Genomic DNA, 25,343 nt, shown 5'->3' on the forward strand with positions numbered 1-25,343 from the left:
ATTGTGTTTGTAGGCCCTAGGCACTTTTTCTGACGTTTTTGTTTCAAATGTCATGTTATTTCATCTTATTTTACCACTTAACCATAATATGTTGCTAAGTTTAAAGGTAGTAGTAAGTGTAGGGAGCTTTTGGGTCTCGTATTTTTAAAAGCTTGCTAATATCACCCTCTAAAGCAGTATAACTCACCCACCCTAATTAATGTCATTAAAGGTCGCTAGATTAATTGAGACTATGTGGGTGAATAGGGTATTAGCTGATTATTATTATATTATTTACTGTTAAATAATGTGATCGCTTTAAAATAATAGTAATTAGGAGTTAGTTTAAATATATTGTCCGAAAGTAATATAGCGTAAAATATGTCACACGGCTTGTAAATAAGTTGATTATTTGAATTAATATTTTATCGAACTTTTTCTTCAAATTAAAACTAAGACCGTGAATGATCTATAAAAATTCTTGGCATTGATAATAACATCATCTTCTATGCAGGGCCAGATTAAGAAGAGTTTTGCCCGGGGAAATACCTCAGTGAGCGCGCTCTAATGAGCTCAGAATACCAGAGGGGAAACGGAACATCCCGTTTATGTTCCAAGTAATTTGGATTTCGTGATTTGATAGGGATATAACATTTGGATGGCGTCTGGGGGCACATGCCCCTCCTTAATCCGGCCCGGCTTCTACATTTTAGATAGCATAACAACCCTATTATACACTAATATCAAAAGTGTGTCAGAACGGTATAGTAGTTACTGAGTGTTTGTCGCAAAGTAAAATAGGGAAACGAAGGGGGGTCGGAAAATACGTCACCAAAATCGAGGTACGCCAGCACCGCCGAGTGAGGCGTTTTAGAACGTATGTCTACGGGCGAGTAAATCGAAGAGAGATAATCGCGCCAGACTATAGACTAAATATAATATTGCTAGTATTATTCAAACTAGTAGGTTATGTAGTCTATAGTGTGACTAGGTCTCACTAGAAATTTTAATAGGTGCTGACACACTTTTGGGTCTTATGCTACTTTTGCTAATATGTAACCAAGCGCTAAGCTATTCCATTGACAACGCTTCATATTTCTATGTAATTTAATTTTTCTTCGTGAGATTCAGTGTGAAATAAGATTGTTCTTTAACAAATGTTCCACTTATAAAGTTAAACTACTAATGGCTTAATTCCATGAAATAAAATCAGTTAAGATTTTACAAAATAAATGTTAAACAACTTTTTCTATCATAAAGATAGTGCTCCGAAATATACCGAACTGATAATTGCGAGTGAAAACCAAACATGTAGCAGATATCTTTTCAAATATCGAGCTATTTTGAAAAAGTATTACCAGAGTTAACCTCCTCAAATAACCAAATTTTCTAAAATTATTAAGAGGTGTATCAAATGAGATCTCAGCCAGCTAAATCGAATGCTGTATATTAATTTTAGACAATAATTAAAATTTAGATGAGCTCTTAAATTATCTGAATTCATAAACATTTCAACTTCAAGTTGATGCCTAAAAATAAGAGATACTGACTTTGTGCTAATATTACCTTATTTATTGAATTAAATGAGGCTTTAAGGGTAGTTCATGAAATCTCATGGGTTTAAAGAAAACCTTTTTTTAAAATTGTTTCTATATTTGCTCAATTTAAATCGACATTACCACAATGATCTGTGTTTAAATATATTACTTTGTCATAGCCCTGCAATTTAACCTACATTTGAGACCATATAAATTATAAAGAGGGGCATAGTTGAGAATATATGATTACGAGGTGCACCATTGACAACCATACCTTTGACCAGTGATGGGAAACGGCTGGCTCGCGGACCAGTGGTGACCCCCCTGGTATTTCCATATTGACTGTGTCTAACTTAAACTTAAGTGATTACAATGGAAAACGTTCGTACCGTTTTAGGCGCGCATAGTATTTGTAATGGGCCTCCGTTCGGTGAACAAAAATGTATAGCTATTATCATTTCATAGTCATTGGCTTTAGTGTAGTCTATATTTACATTTTGTTACTCGCGTGTTCTACTTTTTCCCAAACCATTTTTTTGGGCCACTCGATTCTTTTAGATTCGGAATTTCGCGCACCATCTAAACTACTTACTCAGTACTTGGTGACTTTGGCCAAATTTGCACACGTTTTGGTGGACATTCATTAGATGGTAATAGCCTTGAATAAGAAAATTACCTTATATATTTTAGCTACCACCATGGACGGCTTTGGAGAAAGGCAATGACAATTTGGTGTTAAAAGAATCCATTGTGAAGGATGTAATGACTTTTATTTCATCTATGCTCAATTTAACGTAAGTACACACGCCGCTGAATCCTAGAAGGCACTAAGTAGAAAGTGTTTTTGTTTCAATGTTTTTGGTTATATTTTAGATTGTAACGCCCTTTCGAAGTCTTAAAGGAATACTGCAGTATTGCGATTTTAAACGGCTATATATTCATTTTCTGTTTCCATATGTTAGGCTCAGTTTGATTAAAACATATATTCAAAAACATAATAATATAGTTGATCTAATTATCAAATTTTTAAACTATACCCAATTATCGTTGACGTTTGGCAAATAATTTATTATGAAAGTATAAGAAGGATAAAGTTTCACTACAAGAATAATTTTTGTTTTGTTCATGATTATATTATAATAAGGGATTTTTTTAAATTTGGACAAGTATAACTTTTATTTCATAAAAATAAACTCGTTATTTCTGAACTTAGATCAAACATTGGTGCTCCAAATATATTTTGTGATTTTAAGGTGGTTAATTAATAAAATGTCTTTTTATCGAAGCCATCTTTCCAGCGTCTTGAGAATTGCTTTAAAAAGTTATAATTTTTTTAATTATAAATTTTCAACACTTATTTAATCATTTGAGAAAAGTATACTTTGTCCACGAAAATAACTAATACGATAGTAAATAGAAGATTAAATGATAATAAAAATAAAATAATAAACTAAAATGGCAATATTTACGGTGATATTCCTGGTGAAACCCTGGTGACCTGTGGTGTTTCGGTCAAATATATATCCACTTCATGGCATTTGACAAAGATTTAGCAGTTTCATTTCGGTATTCATTACCCAACTTTTTTCTTTTAACCTTTTAGCTAGGTTTTAAAAACAATCTCTAATATGAAATGCTAAAAAAATCCATATAAAATACTGGAGTATGTTTTATTTAGTTAAAAATGTATTAAACCGGAATGTGGAAAACAGTGATAATTGAAAAAACCACCACACTATAAATCACGCAAAAAATACGTCACACATTTCAGCCACTTCTTACCTCGCCTCCCCTGAAATATTTAGTAACACATTTTAGATGGTTTAAAAAGTAAGGCTTTTGAATTGAACTTTAGGAATTCAACTCTTACAAACGCTTAACAAGTCTTTTTTTAAAATATACGTTTCGATGGGGATATGAATAAGAAATCTACGTTTTCGTAGAGAAACAGATCTTATTAGTGTTGTCCATTACTGAGTATATCCTTACCTCATCTTTTAGCAAAACTGTTACTACACGTTCGTAGTTTTTCACCTTAACGTTCAGTATGCCCTAATTAAGGTTAACAGCAAGAAATTACACATTCATTTTATTTTTAGATTTGTTGGGGTGCGGCCACCTGAAAATACTCATGGGAAAATGTTGTCACTTAATAACTGGACTGGTGTAATCGGAGTGTTAAAGAGAAATGTAAGCCAAGTACATGAACTTCATAATCTTTAAATTTAAGATGTACCTTTGCTTTATACAATTTCATTTGAGAGATAAGATAATTTTGCCAATCTATTGCAAATAATTTGACCATAGAGCGAAAACACTTAAACTATTTAACATAAATCTAACTGGTGGAATTTCCCTACATTGATAATATTGGGAGATTGAAGGGTATTTAGTCTTTACTTTCAGCTGAAAGTCGATTTCGGAGTGGATCTGTTGTGGCAGAAGAATAAATTCATTTAGAGTAAATTTAGTCGAGAAACAGACATTAACTATTTATTACTCGTTTATAATTTTGGTTTTTCTAGCTGTCTAACACCAAATCGCGGGACAAAATTGTTAAATAATAACGTCGAACGTATGTACTAGCTAACCTATCTCAAAATCGCAAAACAGGTGAAAGGTATCCTCCTACTTTATGTAACCCAATAGTTTTGATGTTCGAAATCGTACCACAGACTAGGAAAACCAGTTTTACGGGTCTTGGATTTTTACCCATCGTATCAGCAATTTATTGTCGAAATATCAACCCAATAATGATGAAAGTTCAATAAACATGACCTATTCAACGTGGTTAAAAGATGAAGTTAATTTTTAAAAATTATATAATAAAATGAAGCTAGTTTTGTAGCCGTGGATCCACATCAGGCGTCGTACAATATTGGTTATTGTAGGCAGCCTTATGAGGAGTCACGACTTGAAGCTCGCTACATTTTTTTTTATATAATTTAGAAAAATGCACTTTTAACCTCGTATCCCGCATGTAAAGTTAACTTGCATCGTACAATTGTACAGTGGATTATGTTTTTTTTTAAATTTATGATCAATCCCACCAAATACGTATTTCTAATAAAATAATGATGGGCTCTTCGAAAAATGTGTTTAAAAAATTATATGAACATTACTTAATTATGAGGATTAACTCCTGCGCGTTTATTTATTTTTAGGAAGCGGATTTGGGACTTTTGCCGTTTGGGTTCTCGGAAAGAAGACACGCAGCGATGGATTTCACGTCGCCTGTTTATTATTCGTACGCCACTATTTTATCCCAGGCTCCGCAAAGCTTCAAAGATCCATTTACGTTCTTGAATGCTATAGAAATGGAGGTATGCAAATTTGTGAGATTTTCACTTCATTGTAATATTATATTTAATACTTCAGTTGAAACCTTAGATCTACGTTTTGGCCAATTAAACGAGATGTTGAGAAAATTAATCTACTAAGTAGCAGGGGCTTTTAGAATTATTTGAAATGTTGAACGTGACAAGAAAACTTCAAACCCATTGTTTGATAAAGTCAAACACGCACCAGATTTAATATCCTTTATGAAACATTTTAGATGGAATAATTGAAATAATTTTCTTAAAAATAAAGATTGAAAACTATATGATAAAATACAGTTGAAAGCGGCACTTGAACATAAGTTGGATTAAAACCAAATCAAAATTCCACTGATTTCGGAATAAAACTTTTTATTATACAGAATTGTAATTTTATTTTATCCTAGAAAATTATTTAAGTTACCGATGTAGCATATAAATCAATTTCGATTTAACCTAAAAGTTCTAGACATTTACAAAAAGGTTTTAAACTATATACAAATAACTTGAACACATACCTAATTTTAAGATTGATGTAAATTGAGTTGCATATAACGTTGCAAACTCCTAAACCGTTTAATTTCTTTAATGTTTATACACCATTATAATTTAATACAAAACGCCATGATAATGTTAGCTGCGTTCAGTAACGCTCAACGAAATATCTAAATAATTATTTTCGTTGAGACCGTTGCTAAACGTGAGGTAAGATCTTGTGGTCAGGCTTGGAAATAACGGTGGTCCACTAGTCAAAAACCAGTTTATTAATTGCTTGGACAAGTTTTTTAATTCGATTTTTTTTCTTCAAAAATTGAGGAGGGACCAGTTTAATAATTCAGATTTTCAAACAATTTTCGGTCCTTTAACATTTGGTTATACACTCCTAGCTTAATAATTCTAGCAAAAGCAAATAGTCGCTCTAAGAGCCCCTTTAAACATGGTAAGAGGATCGAGGAGAGTCTTTCAACTCTTCTATTAGTTTCTGAACAATCTGTTAGCCTTGGTAATAGTGTTAGGTCAACTTAGGTAAGAATTAAACTAGTTATAATAATAAATAAATTCAAAATCAGAGGACGAATGACAGACAGCCATACAACAGAGGCCAAAATGCTATTGGACCGGTAGAAAAATAAATGGGGCCTGGGTCATTGGTCCCATGGACCACTTGAATAATTTGAGGAAAGAGGGTTCACTGGTCCCAAGTACCAGTTTAAAAAAAACCTTATTTCCAAGTCTGCTTGTGGAACGCTTTTTACGCTTGTGGTTAAATTTGTAAAATATCGTTTGTCACGTCTGCAGCTAGCCTTCCTCCGTGGTGCGACGTCTAATGACCGTTGATGAACGAAAATCTGCTCTTACAACCGATAACTTCGTTGCTCAACGGACGGACAACGCGAAGAAGCGTTACTGAACATAACTCATTAAAAGTTTAATACACAAAAAATATGAGGGCAAAAGTAGTAAAACAGTGGAGCAGACGACTATCTGATTGTCAATTGGCGCCAGATGTTGAGTTTCTCGTATTATAAATCTGGGCATTATCAAGTTTGCCATCTTAAAATTGTGCGGCTCTGCTCGTAGATGAGAGAGTAAGCGCGAGTTTAAACTTAATAACCCAGTAGTGCCGGATTACCCAATAGGCTAAGTAGGCTACAGCCTATGGGCCCCGCGCCATTTAGGGGCCCTGCGTCAAGTTCCGATAACTGATCAATATTATAGCAATTTAGTATTTAAAAAAATTTGTGCAATGCTTTTTTTCATTTAGTAGCCACTTCGTCCCCTACTTACATGTAGCTCAGTTCAAAATTATTTCTCTAAAGCGAATACACGACAAACATTATGCAACGTCATTGTAAATTGAATTCCACATGTCGCTCTTCATACAGGATTATTAAACCTCTTTAATAACTTTGTTTTGTATCAATGACCGCTATTTTTGGTCATTTTTACCATAATTAGAGCCGCTGCCTCGATATTTTATTTTTGCGCGTTCCCATCAGTCGAAAGGTTAAACCACGGCTTTGTTGTTGAAAAAACAAAGACCTTTGTACGCAAGCTTCACTCTCACGAACTAACAACGGTATTTTCTCGCATGTAGCCAAGAAAAAGTTTCAGCTTAGGTTTCAAACTTTGTATACTAACACAATCAATTTTAGACGTTAAAAAATTATAATTGTTACGTTAATTTACCGTTCGAAATATCCACTAAAGAATTTGTCTCTGAGTGAAACCGGGTTAGAAATAGTTTTAAGCTCTTCATATACCTAAAATGTTAGCACCTGAAAAAAAGAGGTACCAAAGTGGTGCAGGAAAACGAAGAAAACAGCTAGATAAATCGAAAAAGCTTAATGATGAAATAAACAAGACGCACAGTCTGCTCCAACTTGGCTTTACATGTAAGTCAACAGTGGATCAAAATGAGCGTTCCGAGGCCTCTTCAACGTGATGATTATATACCAAATTCCTGAACAGATTTTTAAAGTTGTTGATACTATTTACTTATTGGGTGCAGCTTCAACTGAATTGGAAGTTCAGTCACATAAAAATAGAGATAGCCTGGGGACAATCCGACCAGAGTATCAAAGTGACATTGGGTTGTGTTGAAACATTACCCTTGAAGTGCATAATTTTTGGTGTAATAGAGACGCTGTGGAATGTCAACACTTTGATGGTGATTTTTCGGCTTCAAGCAGGCAGTGTGAAAACCAAAAAAAAATTTATCGTTCCATGATATTTCGAAAACATGTGAGCGGTTAAAATATCAAAAGATAATGGCTCATATTATCTCCGTTCACAGGAAATGTGTACTGTTTCCCTTGCGTTCTATTTGTTGGAACACAAATAGGCCGAACTCAATTTTGAGATTGTATTTCTGATTGAAAAACGCCTCGCAGCGAATGAAAATGCACGAAGACAGAGCAATACAACGTATATGTGTACAGACATTGATAACTAGACGACGCGAACACGGTCGAATAGACAGCTCTTTGGAAGTTCAGTTCAATAAGGGACAAGAGTAGTGTCAGTTATCAAATTCCTTTCTTCACGTGGATAAGCATTTCGCGGTGATACAGAACTCTTTCGTTCTCAACATAACGACACCTACTTGGGTATTTTAGAGTTAAAAGCTGAGTACGATCCTTTTTAAGTTCTCATTTAGCCAAATATGGTAATCAAGGGCGAGGAAAACCCTCTTATTTGTCATCCACAATTTGCGAATAAGTAATCGAAATAATGGGGAATAAGGTTCTGAAAATCATCGATAACGATATCCAAGAATCTAAGTACTTTTCTCTTAGTGTTGATTCGTCACCTGACGGATCACATATTGACCAACTGACTGTTTTTCTTAGATATGTTGGATTGTCAGATGGTGAAGTGGTAGAACGTTTTCTCACATTTATCCCCATAACCAGCCGCACTGGAAAAGCGCTTGCCGAAACTGTTTTAGTTTTCTTCCACAAATTAATTATGCATTGACATTAAAAACTTGAGAGGGCAGTCTTATGACAATGCAGCAAACATGTCAGGGTGTTACAATGGTCTTCAAGCGCCTATTTCCAAGGTAAATAAACTCGCACACTACATTCTGTGCGCGGCTCACTCGCTAATTTGGTTGGTGTATGTGCTGTAGAAAGCTGTGTGGGCGCAATCACATTCGTCGGGCTAGTACAAGCAATGTTGAACTTGTTTTCGGCATCCACCCAGCGTTGGGTGGTTATGCTCGAATATCCTGAGGACAAAGATGGCGAACGTTAGCAAGGCACTGCACTAGTTTTAAAAAGATCCACTGACGCAAGGTGGTGTGCAAGGGCCGATTCAACCAGCTTTCAGAAGGCTTTGTGTTTCATTGCTGAAGATGTAAATCAGAAGTCATACACAATTCACGAGGCCAAATGTCTGTTAAATGACCTGTCAAAGAAGGAAAATACCATAATGGTAGCCTAGCTTCTGAGTGTAATCCTAGACTGAATAAACGGGGTCAGCAAATCCCTACAAATGGAAGCAATAGATTTTCAAACGGCCATTGGCCTTCTGAAATCATTGGTCAATTTTTTAACATCATGTAGAGAAATGTTTGATGAAAACAAGAGGAAGGTAAATGAGTTGATCGATGTCAAATACACTGATGAAAGCAAGCATGCGCGCACAAGAAAAATACATCACGAGTATGATGATGCTGAGGATTTTGTACTTCGTGGTAGAGAAAAGTTCAGGATTGAAACCTACCTACCTTTATTGGATAAGTTATGTGCACAGCTTACTCGTTGAAACCAATCATATAAAGAAGTTCATTCTTTATTTGGATTCCTCGTTGAGTTCCCCATGAAGACAGATAATAATCAGCTAGGCTAATACCCAAGACACCACCTTAGGCCCAAGTCATCTAGCGACTTATTATGCCTTTAAACAGGTGGCCGGGTTACAATGCCTAGGAGGGTGGTGGCAAGCCCTTCATGCCACGCGAGGTAACAGCTCCCTACACTAACTATTACCGTTAACCTCTACAAGTTTTTATGGAACGGGAAACCAGCGGGGAGAGAACTTGCAAACTCAACGCAGAAGGAGTAGTTCCAAGTTTTCACCCAGATAAAGAAGCTGCTCAAAAATCTAGATATACTTATCCTGAGGATATCGAGTGGGGGTTCGCAGAAGAAATGGTTCATTTTAGGTATTTTGTATCTCAATTAGATGATTTAAAGCTGATGAAAATATACTAGAATGACGATCGCACAAATTTATTTCTCAAATTATGATAAAATCCACTTTCCCAAATGTTATGACAGCGTTAAGAATTTATAGGTGTCTCATGAACAAAACTTATCAAAGTTTACACTTCTGAAAAATTGTCATCGATCTTCAATGACGCAAGAACGACCTAACTCACTTGCCAATATGGCAACTGAATACGACGTATTACAAAAGGTAGATTGCAAAAATATCCTGAAATATTTTACTACGAAAGCGTTAAGGAAAGTTAACATCTGAAATAGTGTTAGTTTGTAAAAATTACTGAATTTTTTGTTTACTATAATTTAGAAATACCGTTTATTAAAGTATGTTAATTGAATTAATAGCTTTAATAATTGTTCATGTTTTTATAAAAATTGTCCCTATAGAAAATCAAAAAGTATTAGAATTAAGGTGAAAGTGGCAGACAGGGGCCACGAGATTATGATAGCCTAGGGGCCCCCATAGGGCTTAATCCGGCACTGCCCAGTACCACGATGTGTTTACCCCTACAGTTTTCAAACTGAGTTAAAATAGGTTCCGTAAAATAATTACCCTGGATGTGCACACGTACTCTTTTATAGGCTAAAGGCTCAAATTTGAGCAGTGGGCTTTAAAATCTATAGATTTCGTCCAGATAAATATGCATATCAATTTATAAAATGGTTTTCGTACATTTTTGCAAAATACTAAAATATGCATTATGTTTTGAAGTAATTCTCAAAAATCTATCTAAATCTAAAATATCGTCAATATCTTGGTCGTTGATTTGTCTCAATTCACCCGCCTTTTTACATTAATTCATAAATATTCCAAAAACCCCATTGAAGTGGTCACTTATATGTTTTATCACTTGTCATTTTTAAATATCATTTTCGAAAATCTTTTTAAAGGTATGGATTGCTTTACTTCTGGCTATTTTGAGTATAACTCTTACATTGTTTGTAACTGAAAACTGGTCAATTAATAAAACATGGAATGAATGTAAAATGAATAAGAGGAAAACCCGATCACTAACAGTTTACAGCTGGATAGCTATCTCAGTGTTAATTCAACAAGGTTTGGACATTTTGGATTAATTGCAATTACCCTATTAAATAAATTATTATATTTAAGAACCCTAGATAGACAGAAATGTTAATTTTAATTTGATCACCGTTTTGAATTTTAATTCACATCTTCCTTGGAATTAAATCGCTTCAAGTGTTATTAATTAATTAAAAGAAATGTTAAATAATTCTGTATATTTTAAAACTTTCACATTATTTTATCAAAAATAAGATCTGAAAAAAACCTTTATACTTCATTCTATTAAATTATTTTGATTCGCAGAAGAAACCTATCATCCAGAAAGAAAAATTTCGAAGTTTGTGTTGATGTTATGGTACTACGGAAGTCTGATAACGGCAATGGGTTTCTCAGGAACTCTGATTGCGCTGTTCGCCTTGTCCAGGGACGTCAAAATTGAAAACTTGGAGGATATCTTAGTAACTCCCAAAATAAGAACAACGGTTCCAAAATCTAGTTTATTTCAAGATTTTTTCCAAGTATGTAATTATCCTAACTAAACGTTGACATTGAGTGTTGTACTAATTTTACTTTTTAAAACCAAAAAATATTTATAATGATAAGAAATTCACAAAGATTTGGAATATTCAAATTTTAAGTTAGTTTTAAAAATGTGACATGCAATTGTTCGTTATTGCACAGTCAACCATTTTTACTGTTTTAATAACTGGACAATAATCAGCTAGGCTAATACCCAAGGCAACACCTTAGACCAAAGTTATCTGGCGACTAATAATGCCTTTAAACACGTGGGCTGGTTACAATGCGTAGGAGGGTGGTGCCAATCCCTTTATGTCACTCGAGCCAACAACTCCCTACACTAACTATTACCGTTAACCTCTACAAGTTCTTATGTTAAGGGGAAAGCGATGCGATAAAACTTTCTATTAATTATCGGTCAAAGCGTTCCAAAACAAACTATAATGAAGCAGATAACTCTAACTTCAAGCATAACTCCCCCAATTTTCAAAATATAATAGTGTACACCTTATATTAATAAATACGGTATTCAAAAGGAATGAATAATTTTTAGTGTGTTTTAAATTCTAGTTGTCACCTTCACAAATACCGATGAAGGTGTGGGAACAAATTGAAAGAACGAAAGGCTGCGTCAGTGTCCCGCATCTTCTGACCGAGCAAAACATGGCGTCTATCAGAGCGGGGAAAACCCTGATGATTTGGGAAACTATTCCTGTCCATTTTCTAATTGCAAAGTCGTGCTTTTCGAACCAAATGTATCAAGTGTCTCCGCCACTGTTTTGGATTCCTCTTTCACTTGGTGTCAGGAAAGGTTTACCGCAACATCAGATGGAACAAATTAACTTTTCGTAAGTCGAATGCCGTAAAAGTGAATTCTTGCAAAGAGTAATAGAGTATATACTAGTGATAGGCACATAAGCTAAGTTTAAGCAGTGCTCATTTAAGCAACGATATCAGCTCTTCGCTCTGCCAATTTCGTTTTAGGAAATCGTTGTGAGATTTCCAAGACATTTTTAAACAAACATCAAAATCACTTGATTTAATATTTAATTATGCCTAAAGTAAGATCCTTCAGATTTCCACATTTTAATTATTTTATTGCTCATTTGAAATGCGACAATTTAATTGAAAGACAGCATATATGTCTTTTAGGCGATCTAAATGCTAACATTTAATTTGAAAATATAAAGGTGCGTGAATGCGTTAAAAGGTACGAATCCATAGTTTCTTTGAAATATTTTCGTGGCTTTCTGAAGTTCGATTAAACTAAAGCTACTCTTTACTATTCCATTCTTGAACTACGGCGCTCCACTCCTTACCCGATCATTTGAGCAATGAATTCGGCTCTCCTCTCCTTACTCGATCAATTGAGCAATTAATTCGGCTCTCCTCTCTTTCCTCGATCATTTGAGCAATGATTTTGGCTCTCCTCTCCTTATTCGATCATTTGAGCAATGAATTCGGCTCTCCTCTCCTTATTCGATCGTTTGAGCAATTAATTCGGCTCTCCTCTCCCTACTCGATCATTTGAGTAATTAATTCGGCGCACCGCTCTATTTCCGTTTCGTACGTATAGTGACGGAAATCATTCTGGCCAATAAGACTTGATAATTTGTTCAACATTACTTAAAGTTTACCGATTTAAACAATTAATTTTTCCTTATAGAATTTTAAATTACGTGGAAACGCAACAAATTTGGATCATTATGGAAAAGTTCTTTCAACCAGCTCGTCAATGTGTTTGGAAAAAGCAAGGGAAGTCTGTACTCCCACTGGGATTCAAAGAAGTTTCTGGAATATTTTACATCATGCTGATTGGTTTATTATTGGCGTGTTTTTGTTTCATCTTGGAAAACACGTTTTGCGCTATCGCAAAATTGAAAATGAGATTCAGTGAGCAAAACTTCAATAATTAATTGAGATATTTTTTACTATTGTTAACACATTAGGATTCGGATTGAATCCAATGGAGTTTAAAATAAGATTACATTTTTCACCGAGATGCTAGTCCTACGCTGCGGGTTTAAAGTCGATGGTATTTCGATCGCTTCACAGATGAAAAAAAGCTTTAATTATCAAATATTATTCAAAAATCTATATTTTTTGCTGTTTTAGATTTTTATAAAATATTCCATGTTGAATGACAATAAAATACAAAATGATTTTCCATTTGCTAAATTAAATACTATAAATTCTTCTATAAATTATTCTGATCAAAACATCAATTTCGTATATTGGTGGTTCGTATATTGGTGACTCGGTGAGTTTATTATTTAAAGCAATGTTTCACAATAAAAAAAATATCAAATTTACTGAAATCAACACATTTTAACACTTAACGATAACGATAAATCAGTACGTAAGCATTGCCAATAACTTTAAAATGTAAGTCCTAGTTCTTCGAATGACTTGATGCCCAAATAATCGTAAAAAGCTTTAATGAAATGCCAACAAATGGGTATTGGCAATAGAAACGATATTTTATAACTATTCGAAGATTATCCGAATGTATTACATGCAGTACCTGTTCCACAGAAGCGTGTAAGCAACTAGTACTTAATGTTTATTCAGAATAGGAAAACCGTTTCTCCACATCCATAAAAGGCCGATTGTGAACAAACGAGGTAAGTTCTGCCTAGAGCCATTGTCGTAATTAATTTTCCAAATCCCATTCTTAATTTTCCAAACGTTACATTTTTTACAATCTAGGTTTTGAAATTTTTTAAAACTGACGGTGATTTAAAAAGACACCTAAGCTATATTTCTCAAAAATATTATTGAATTATTTTAGCTTATTACGTTTTTGTACGACCACCGTTTTTATAGAGATAAAGAAATTTTTATTCTGCCAACTAACTTTTGATCTTTGACTGAGAAACTTTTACAAATATGTGCGTATAAAATAATTGGGTAAAGGCAGGAATCCATACCTCTACTCTACTTAGAATGCTCAACCTGCCGTATCGCATATGGTAAGATAATTCTGACGGCTTTGGCCCCGCCTACGAGAGAAAAAATCCCCTCTGCGAACGGTCCCCTCTCACGTCGTTGTTTGTTAAGTTAAGATTGTGACGTCAAAAAAACCGTCAGCCACATCGAAACGAATATCTGCCGCGATAAGCATTCCAAGTATCACGCTACCTCCTATAGCTACGAATAGAATATCCTGGAAGATTTTGGGGGCATTGGGAGTCGACCCCTTTCGCTTTTGGAGGGGCACAGGGTAACGAGAAAAGTGCAAAACTCTGTTAACTGTGCATGTGAATCATTTGCCAATGTATTGTGTCCAGGATGAAAACTGTATCTTTTCATCAAAGTAGATACTTATATCCAAACACTTGATAAACATTCGCTAATATAGAAAATGAAAGGTAGACCTCGTTTAGGACACTTATTGCTGCTTTCTTAATTATTTAGGTACGCTTTGAATCATGCAATTTGGTTGGCAGTCTTTGAGATATGTTATGTTAATACGAACCACCAAGGGACTGGAATTCAAACAATGATGGAAAATTTGACTGTTCCCTATTTATTCTGCCACTTTTCGATGATTTCGTAGTGCAAGGTGCACGAACATATTTAAAGGGGGATTGTGAACCTAGGAACGTCTAACAAGTTCGAACGCAACTTTGTTAATTAATCTGAACGAATTTCTCAAACAAAACTTGGGTCGTTATCATCGATCAAATCTATTCGTAAATAAAATAAATAAGGCACGTAACTAAAGCGATACAACAGCCGAAGTAAGGGCTCAGAGATAAAATATGATTTATAAATTGCGTGCTTAAAACTCTTATTTTGGGAGAATACATTATTCATAATAATTAATACAGTTCTCAATATTTAGTTCCACGGTTTTATGGAAAGTTGATTTCGATCAGTGATTAGGTTTGATTTAATTTCAAGGAATTGTTCAAAATTGGAAATTTTTACCAATGTGTTATAAATTGATTTAGTAAAATATCTAACCGAACACTACGCAACTAACAGCATCTAGAAAACTGGTAATGAAAGGAAGAAGCCTGAAACATCACCCCGGTGGTGGGTATTTTACGTTTCTGCAGCCTTCCCTTAAAAAGGCCCATATTCACGAAGCCCGCGAAAAGCTTTGCGCTCGCCATTCAAAGAAAAGATATGATAGAGAGTCTATGAAGCCCATTAGAGAGTCTTTTTGAAAAAATCAAACAAAGGATACAAGAGATAATATACAACTGCGTTGCCCAACATTTTGACTTGCTGCACGAGACTCAATCGTTGCTTAATCTTTATTTCAAAAAAATCTTCCGCTAAAATTATGACTATTTGAGAAGATGCGAGTGGTGCAGGCTGTTTTTCTGGAAAACATTAATATTATTTTCTTTATATTTATTTCTTTGGAGAACGTCGTTGTTTTTTGCCTCACTTTATCTTAGTTTTATAAATCTACGAGCGCGTGCCAATTGTACAAGTGCTACGACGTTAATAATAAAGCTCTGTCTTCCGTAACAACTTGTAGAGGTTAACGGTAATAGTGAGTGTAGGGAGCTGTTGGCTCGTGTGGCATGAAGGGCTTGCCACCACCCTCCAACGCATTGTAACCCGGCCACCTGTGTAAGGCATTATAAGTCGCTAGATGACTTGGGCCTAAGGGTGTTCCTTGGGTAGTAGCCTAGCTAATTATTTTTATTTATTTTTATTAATTTAAGACCGACATTTGAATATTTCTACTGTTTATTCTTTTATTTTATTGAAGAACTATTCGATTTGAAATTAGTTTCGCAACACGTTACTCGGAAGCGTGTTATATAATTTTATTTATTTTGTTGTTTTTCGTTTATTCAAGATAAACATTAACAAGGTAAGACATTGTCAAAGTCTGATAACTTTTTGTTTTTGGCGATGTTTCAAATTATTATATAAATGTTATACTTTAATTTTAAACAGCTACAGTTGCAACCCTAGAAAGAATTGAATTCTAATAGAGAAATTACTTTTAAACAATACGCAGATTATTTTATTTTCTGGAATATAACGCTAATAGCAACTGATAAACAGAAACCTAATCATATCTGGTACTCATATATTTTATGGAAATTGTACGATAATTTTCCACTTGTATAATGACAATTGTATAGTAAGGAGGAAAAATATATTTTCGGAATTTGATTGTTTCATTGAAAAGCCCTCATTTTTGAATTTAAGGCTCCTAATTTAATTATTTTAGAACCTATCTAATACTCAATTAGGTTTCAGCCTATCCCTGCCTATTGATGACGCTGTAACTTAACTCAATGACAGATTGAACCATTTCTGGAAAGATGATTTTGCGAATTTGCACCTTGACCCAGGATTTGACTTCAAGGGTATCGTTTAAAGGATTTGGTCTAGTTAGAGAGGGGTTTCATTATTTACTTATTAGCCAATTTTATCATTAACTATTATTTAAATATTTTATCCAAGACCTGTGGTCCCGAAAACGCCAAATATTTAATTGATTTTTTATTTCCTTTTATCTTTGAAAAAGATATACATCATTAATACAGCTCTCAAGTACTTAGTTCCAAAGCTTAATGGAAAGTTTGCAGCCTTATATCTTTTTGGGTCGCTCCTAAATATTGCAATTTTCTAAAGGTCAATAAAGAATACTTGTAGAAAACGACGTTGCAGAAACTGATCCAAGTGAAGCTCATACTTTAAACGCAATTTGTTACTTCCACGTTTGTACTAACTTTGTTGGGATTTGATCCCTAACTCTCCACTTGCCATCGTAAACGCCTGGCCTTAAGTCTTTACATGATTTTACCCAATCTTTTCGCGAGCAAATTCGGTTAAAAAATTACGCACTAAAAGGAATTATCCTTAGAGCTACTGCTTCAAAGGATTATGACCCGAGTTCAAAAACATTTCAATATGGATAATGGGGATTAAACAAAATGGCAGCTACAAACAATGGCGCATAATCTTGTAAATAAATCGTAGATAACAGTGCTTAATATTTTTCATTTCTCATCCGACCAGAAGCGCCGGCGGTATCTTAGTTTAACTGCCGAAAAAATGACTTAAAACTTTAAAAAAGTCTTGCTCACTGCAATCTCTGTTGTTTATCATAATGTAGGTGTGAACCTTTTGACATTTTCACTTATTTCGGTTTACAAAAAGATATTTATTATAAATTACTATTACAATAAACCTTGATAGAAGACGGTGAAAGTGTTAAATTCGAAAGTCTTGAATTTGAATATCAACGTGGCGTGCTCCATTGCAATTATACGGCAGTTATTTAGTCCCAGTTCGAAACTTTGGTAATCTCGCACCTAATACTCCAGGTTAGAGGAACTGCGTGAACGACATCTATCGTACCTTCCAGGTACTACACTAGAGCTGCTGCTTTCTTTAATCGAAATGGGCAAAATATTGGTGTATTTATCGCTTTGGTTACACACTAGTTTAATTTCAACCAAATCGGTCGACTATTACGAGAGTTATATGGAATATGCCATTTTCAAAGATGGCGTCGAACCTAAATACAATCTGTCTTATCTACTGGGTGTGACCAACACGAAATACACCTACCAGCCAAAATGACGAGATAATAAAAGAATGGCAACAAACACTACATTTCGATTTCAATACAATCCACAGCAGGCTTGGAAATAAGGTTTATTTCTAAACTGGTCTATTTGGCCAGTGACTCCCAACTCTTTAATTACTTAAGTGGTCACGTAGACCACTTGGTTAATAATACGGTAGATAATTTTGAATTCATATTCTGGACACTGGACCAGTGAACCCCTAGATTTTGAATAAAAAAACTGGTTCGAGCAATTAATAAACTGGTCTTTGACCCAGTGACCACCGCTTATTTCCAAGCCTGATCCACAGTATATAAATTTAAATACATATTTTTAAAGATAAACGAATATGTTGGTCTTTTCTATCATACACAATCAACAACCTTTGACTTTTAAAATACTTAGCTTTATAAGTAATAGAGTATCCATAAGTAGGACACCAGATTTGATTTTTTTACTGTATAATTTTTCAGTGCCAACTAACCCTTTCGAAATAGCGCCACCTGAGACCAATTTTGCGAACAATGCTCTCGTGAATGTATCAACTGCTTGAAAATTTAACGAACTGTTGAATCGGATTATAAATTTGAGTATTAAGAAAATTGGTTTAGGCTTTAGTAAATCGAATATGCTTAATTATAACTAAAATAACACTGCCTAGCTCACGCATGAACGATTGTTAATTTTATTACTCATTTATTGCTAGTAAAATTTAATAGTGATAAGATACAATGCAAGAACAAGGCTATCCAGCAAACACAAATCGTCCCTGGGACTTCCCATCAAGGTCCATAGAGCCCAGCTTGGTCCCGTCCAAAATTCGTCCTACGGGACGAATAACGGAGGTCCCATTTTAGTCCTCGTAGTACCAATTTCGCGACACCCGATATTCAGCCCAATCGACGTCGCATGGATCTCCACTATTCGTCCGAAATGTTTCGTCCATCAATGCTATCTAGAGGCGCGTTTATCAGCATTTAATTTTAATTTGTTTCACCTGTATTTGTAACTGAGCCGATAATGATTAATGAACCACTGAGAATTTCTGGTACAAACTAATCGGATTTATTACGTTACATCTTTCCACAATCTCATTTAAACCAGTAAATCGACATTGAAGCGGATCGATGATAATATCGAAAGTTCGATAAAATATGTTAACTCTAAAATAACTTTCAGGATCCGTTAAGCGCTGATCTTCACATAATTCGTCGAAATGTTTTTGAACCCTCCTTTGCCTTTTCATTTCAAACTCTGGCCGAATGGACCAGCTCCTCGCAAAAACCTTCGCTTCGGTTAACATGTCATTAAAATTATTCCTAACACTAGCGAGTTCACCCATTTAAGAGGTTAGCCGCCTTTATGAGATCTGTCTGTAGATTAAAAAGCTTTCGATACAACGTTCACCGTTTGTAAAATAAAATGAAAAACTGGCAAACAACGTTTAAGTTCTCGGTGGCTTTTTCTATACCTATGGTTTCATTTCGTTCATCTGTTTTCTTGCTAGTCAAGATTACTTTTTTAAAGTTTATTGAACGTCTGTGAAACATGTTTTGAGAGCAAAAATAGCATCGTAACGACCAGCCCAACGAGTAGGATTTCAGTTTTTTAAGGGCCGAAGCTATTCCGGCCGCATTAGCCCCCAGACGATATTTTCCAAATCGAAAGTTTCGGCCGGAATAGTCGTCCATCAGCTACCGGCTAATTCGGCCAACATTTTCCCGTAGTAAAAGTTTCGGCCGATTTATCTAGCCCAGTGAGGGCCGTCTAATCCGGCCGAAACTTTCCTTTTATAAAAAAATTACTAAACCTTAATTTTAATGGTAAATCGTGTATTATTGAGAAAAAGAAGCAAACTTATCGAACCATTAATACTTATCGAACCATAAATACTAACCATTTAACTGACTTTTTGCCAATTATTATTTTTCGTTTTCACCTTGGAGAGTAGAGACACGAGGCGATAAATTCCCAACGAACTTTATCTCGAATAATATTACTCTTCCGGTAATCCGGGACAGACGAAAAAAAGTTTTCGTTATGTTTCTAATAATGAGATAAATTCTTACTGAATATGAAATAAATTAATTGTTTCTAGTTGAATAAACATAAATATAGTGAGAGCTCTAAGTCGCACTGAACATTATTTTTAAAGGGAGTACGTAGTTTCATGTTTATGGTGGATCAACAAATTTTGCATGTCTGCCACCAGGTATAACAAAGCTAGTAGTGCTTGGCGCTGGTTACCCAAAAACGAGTTTAAGCAGACGATTTTTGTATTTACTAGGTACTCCCTTTAATGATAGTCTGTCGTAGAGCGATTGCGTAATCAGAAGTTTTGGATCAGGTACGTTTTTGCGTACTATCGGTTAGCAAAATAGCTGCCGATTTCACATCGTTATCAATACGAGCACAAACACGTTTATTAGTACAGGAAAGTTAGCTAAAAATTTAGGTGAACCCGCAACAAATTAAAACAAAGCTGAAAAATTTCTACTTTATAGATTTTGGGGTGCTCTTTCACGTGGTGTGGTCTCCGGTGGTCTCCCACAGGGTTGTTTGATTTAAATCAAGTTGATTTAAATCAGCGATTTAAATCGCGATTTTAATCAAATGATTTTTTAAAAAAAATCGTTGATTTAAATCAGTTCCTATAAACGGTTGTTTAAAAGGTATTGAATTTCCATAAATGAGACATTTACTATTGAATTATTATATTCTAGACCAATATTGTCATTATATTACACTATTACCTATCACTACCTCGATCCCTTCCCCACCTCATTTTTGGTTCTTTGAAAATAATGGACTATCCCAGGCTGAGAAATAATGAATTGTTTTAAACTGGACCTGTGGCCAGTAGAGCCTAGGTAGTTTAATTAAAAAACTGACCACTGGCCACTTACCATTTTTAACCTTCAAAATCAGGCTTTCATCATTTATGGTCAAATTATCTACTCTTGAGTCTTGACAATATGTGCTAGGGCATAGGGTTAGTAGGTTAGTTATTATGGGTATTTAAAAATTTTGGAGTGTTAAATAAAGAACTATAAATATTGAAGGGAAGAACTTAGAATTAATTAAGTGGTCACCAGGGCCACTAACACCCCAGGCAATTAATTTTGAAACTGGCCCAGCTAATTTTTAAACTGGAGATTGGCCTGTGATAGTGCCTTATTTATCACACTGTAATTAGTTTTACTTTTTAAGGTTACTCCTGTGATACAAATATACTTATTTCTTCGAATAAATAGTTTTTGACATGAGCCGGAAGCTAAGACCAATTTCACAAATTTGGTAATAATAGACGTTATAAGCATAATATAACGTTATAAGCATGTCTTAGGTAGAATTTTTATTATTGAAACACTGACATAGTTTCCTCCATTTTATATAATGGCGGAAAAAATAAATGTGACATCAACTTTGGTTTTATTAATTTAAGAAATATTTTTGGAACAATTTACTTTCATATTGTATAGTAAAGATTCTAGAAAACGTTATAAAATAAAACCTACATATCAAGCACAAACTATTTTTTAAAAGATATTATGAAAAATATCTATTCATCGGCATCCTCGTCTAAAAGTTCCATATCGAAATCTCACCGTTCATTGGTACAAGATATTCCCTCGCATCGCCTACAAATTGAGCAACAGATTAGACCAATCTTTCGGCATTCACATTTCAAATCGCAGACGTCTTTGCATTTACAAGAGATCATCTGAAGAATCTCGGCTGGTGCTGGTTCAAGAGTGGTTATGATGGGACGAAGTTCACTACCCACCTGTTTCCAACCCCAATCTGTTGCGTTGAGGCTGTTACCTAGCCAAGTTTGAACTTCGTGAAAGACACGGTATGAGTGTTGTTTCGCAGCTGCGCTATTTGGAGGTAGTGATGCTAGCTCAAAATTTGAGCTTACAGAAGACCCAGCGGTTGCTTTTGTAAATGCGTGGAACCGTTTTCCGTCCAATGTATCCGATTTATTTGCTCCATAAAGTCTCAACAAAAAACTTTCACCGACTCTAGATACTTCGTCATGGGTTGAGCTAGGCAAGCAAAATATTTTTACGGCTTGTCGAAGTTCTTCGTTCTTCTTTAAAATATTAAATGCCTTTTTCTTTCCTTGTCGATAAAGTGCTGATGTTGTATCGCAGCCAGCCATAGCGTGAAAGAAAGGTAAAATCTGAGTCATGTCACCTAATGTCTCTTGAACGTCTTTTATATTAATAATTTTATCGGATTTATTTTCGTGTTTGGCTTTACGAAGTAAATATAACTTTGGAACGTGGGACGCGAAAGCGAAAATTTTTTGTCCCGGCATGACTCTTTGTTTTGTGTGCCGCCGTAGTGCCCAGCGGAACGGCGGGGTACAAATACATAACCTTATGTGATACAAATATACTTATTTCTTCGAATAAATATTTTTTGACATGATAGGTCGCTGAATTTGGCCAACTCGATTTCCACGTAGATCAAAAGTGACTGGGACGTGAGGGTTTCAGCAACGGACGGTGTCATTAACCGAGTCATACGGTTGGATAGGATCCTTTACGTACCAGATTGACGTACCGATCTGATATCAGTCTCTAAGATAACCGACAGAGGTAACAACGTAATATTCAACAAATCTTCAGCCACCATTCGCAAAGTCAACGTTGAAATCATTGCACTTGCAGACCGAGATGGTGATCTCTATTTCCTGAGAAAGTCCGATCACATCGTCCATTCAGCTCAGACGAAAATTACTCCAAAAAGTAATCTTGAAAATTGGCATTTCAGATTGGGCCATTTGAAATAATAATCAGCTAGACTACTACCCAAGGCACCACCTTAGGCCTAAGTCATCATGCGACTTTTGAAGCCCTTAATTCAGGTGGCCGGGTTACAATGCGTATTAGGGTAGCGGCATGCCACGCGGCCGAGCCAAAAGCTCCCTACACTAACTGCCGTTAACCTCAACAAGTTTTTGTGGAAGGGGAAACCGAAGAACCCGGGGGAAAACCCCTTAAACCAGTGGGGAGAGAACTTGCAAACTCAACGCAGAAGGAGTTGTTCCGAGTTTTCACCCAGAGCCACAAGCTGGGATTGAACCCGGCTCCTCTTGCTGCGAGGCGAAAGTGCTAACCACTCCGCTCGAAAAGACTTGGTACTTAATCTTCACATTGAAAAAGACGGACGTCTGGATATATGCCAAATCTGCGTGAAAGGAAGCAGACGAAGATACCATTTCCGAGGTCCGAAGCTGACAACAGCTCCAATGTTTTGGAGATGATCTATGCGGACCTATGAGAGTTCAGTCACAAGGAGGAGCGAAATGTGTAATGGTTCTAACCGATGATTTCTCACGCTGGAGTAATATAAAATTTCTGAAGCGAAAGAGTGATGCCTTGTGGGTTCAAGAATTCCTGAACCGAAATGAACTAGAGACTGGAAGAAACATCAAGATTTTGCAGTCGGATAATGGAACCGAGTATTGCAACGCCGAATTTGATGTCTTTTTGAAGCAAATCGGCACCCGGAGACGTCTCACGATCCCTCAAACCCCGGAACAGGACGGTGTCGCTGAGCGGAAAAATATAACGTTACTCGATATAAATAATGATCCAATCGGGTCTACCACCATCGTTTTTGGCAGACGCAATGTCGACAGCAAATTATGTACGTAACCAATGCCCATCTCGAGGTATAAATGGTGGGATTCCGCATAACAAGTGGACCGGAAAGAAACCACTCCTGAAACACCTGAAAATATTCGGGGTAAAAGCTTTCGTATCGGATGAAGCCACTAAAAAGGGAAAGTTTGAAGCCAAAAGCAAGGAATCTATCTTTATCGGGTATTTTGAGGAGTCGAAGCACTCAGGCTATTTAATCCCCCATTCGACGGGCAAGAGTCCCGTTTTGGACGGTCCAGACTCCCCTTTTGGACGGTCCAGCACCCCTTTTGGACGGGCCAGACTCCCCTTTTGGACGGTCCAGACTCCCCCTTTGGACGGTCCAGACTCCCCTTTTGGACGGTCCAGACTCCCCTTTTGGACGGTCCAGACTCCCCTTTTGGACGGGCCAGACTCCCCTTTTGGACGGGCCAGACTCCCCTTTTGGATGGTCCAGACTCCCCTTTTGGACGGGCCAGACTCCCCTTTTGGATGGTCAAGACTCCCCTTTTGGACGGTCCAGACTCCCCTTTTGGACGGTCCAGACTCACCTTTTGGACGGGCCAGACTCCCCTTTTGGACGGTCCAGACTCACCTTTTGGATGGGCCAGACTCCCCTTTTGGACTGGCCAGACTCACCTTTTGGATGGGCCAGACTCCCCTTTTGGACTGGCCAGACTCCCCTTTTGGACGGTCCAGACTCCTCTTTTGGACGGTCCAGACTCCCCTTTTGGACTGGCCAGACTCCCCTTTTGGACGGTCCAGACTCCTCTTTTGGACGGTCCAGACTCCCCTTTTGGATGGGCCAGACTCCCCTTTTGGACTGGCCAGACTCCCCTTTTGGACGGTCCAGACTCCTCTTTTGGACGGTCCAGACTCCCCTTTTGGATGGTCCAGACTCCCCTTTTGGACGGGCCAGACTCCCCTTTTGGATGGTCCAGACTCCCCTTTTGGACGGTCCAGACTCCCCTTTTGGACGGTCCAGACTCACCTTTTGGACGGGCCAGACTCCCCTTTTGGACTGGCCAGACTCCCCTTTTGGACGGTCCAGACTCCCCTTTTGGACGGTCCAGACTCCTCTTTTGGACGGTCCAGACTCCCCTTTTGGACGGTCCAGACTCCCCTTTTGGACGGGCCAGACTCCCCTTATGGAGGGTCCAGACTCCCCTTTTGGACGGTCCAGACTCCCCTTTTTGGACGGGCCAGACTCCCCTTTTGGACGGGCCAGACTCCCCTTTTGGACGGTCCAGACTCCCCTTTTGGGCGGGCCAGACTCCCCTTTTGGACGGTCCAAACTCCCCTTTTGGACGGGCCAGACTCCCCTTTTGGACGGGCCAGACTCCCCTTTTGGACGGGCCAGACTCCCCTTTTGGACGGTCCAGACTCCTCTTTTGGACGGTCCAGAGTCCCCTTTTGGACGGGCCAGACTCCCCTTTTGGACGGGCCAGACTCCCCTTTTGGACGGGCCAGACTCCCCTTTTGGACGGTCCAGACTCCCCTTTTGGACGGTCCAGACTCCCCTTTTGGACGGTCCAGACTCCCCTTTTGGACGGGCCAGACTCTCCTTTTGGACGGTCCAGACTCCCCTTTTGGACGGTCCAGACTCCCCTTTTGGACGGTCCAGACTCCCCTTTTGGACGGGCCAGACTCCCCTTTTGGACGGGCCAGACTCCCCTTTTGGACGGTCCAGACTCCCCTTTTGGACGGGCCAGACTCCCCTTTTGGACGGTCCAAACTCCCCTTTTGGACGGGCCAGACTCCCCTTTTGGACGGTCCAGACTCCCCTTTTGGACGGTCCAGACTCCCCTTTTGGACGGTCCAGACTCCCCTTTTGGACGGGCCAGACTCCCCTTTTAGACGGGCCAGACTCCCCTTTTGGACGGTCCAGACTCCCCTTTTGGACGGTCCAGACTCCCCTTTTGGACGGTCCAGACTCCCCTTTTGGACGGGCCAAACTCCCCTTTTGGACGGGCAAGAGTCGCCCTTTGGCATTGTAGGATTTGAATACAAAAACTCTTCGGAATT

At 37.1% G+C, this 25,343-nt stretch overlaps 1 protein-coding gene across 1 annotated transcript; it reads left to right on the forward strand.

Annotated features, from left to right (window-relative positions):
• The first annotated feature begins 1,393 nt into the window (after window positions 1–1,393).
• On the forward strand, window positions 1,394–13,044 carry LOC149945678 (glutamate receptor ionotropic, kainate glr-3-like). Its single transcript, XM_090176673.1, has 9 exons — window positions 1,394–1,423; window positions 2,208–2,311; window positions 3,617–3,707; window positions 4,682–4,840; window positions 7,347–7,505; window positions 10,459–10,624; window positions 10,898–11,112; window positions 11,684–11,961; window positions 12,780–13,044. Exons 1-9 carry the CDS (start codon window positions 1,394–1,396, stop codon window positions 13,027–13,029), a joined length of 1,452 nt encoding a protein of 483 aa, XP_090032799.1. The 3' UTR covers window positions 13,030–13,044.
• Window positions 13,045–25,343: the final 12,299 nt, after the last annotated feature.

This window comes from Leiobunum rupestre, chromosome 5, assembly GCF_980474605.1.
Source record: "Leiobunum rupestre chromosome 5, qqLeiRupe1.1.hap1, whole genome shotgun sequence".
Lineage (NCBI taxonomy): Eukaryota > Metazoa > Arthropoda > Arachnida > Opiliones > Sclerosomatidae > Leiobunum > Leiobunum rupestre.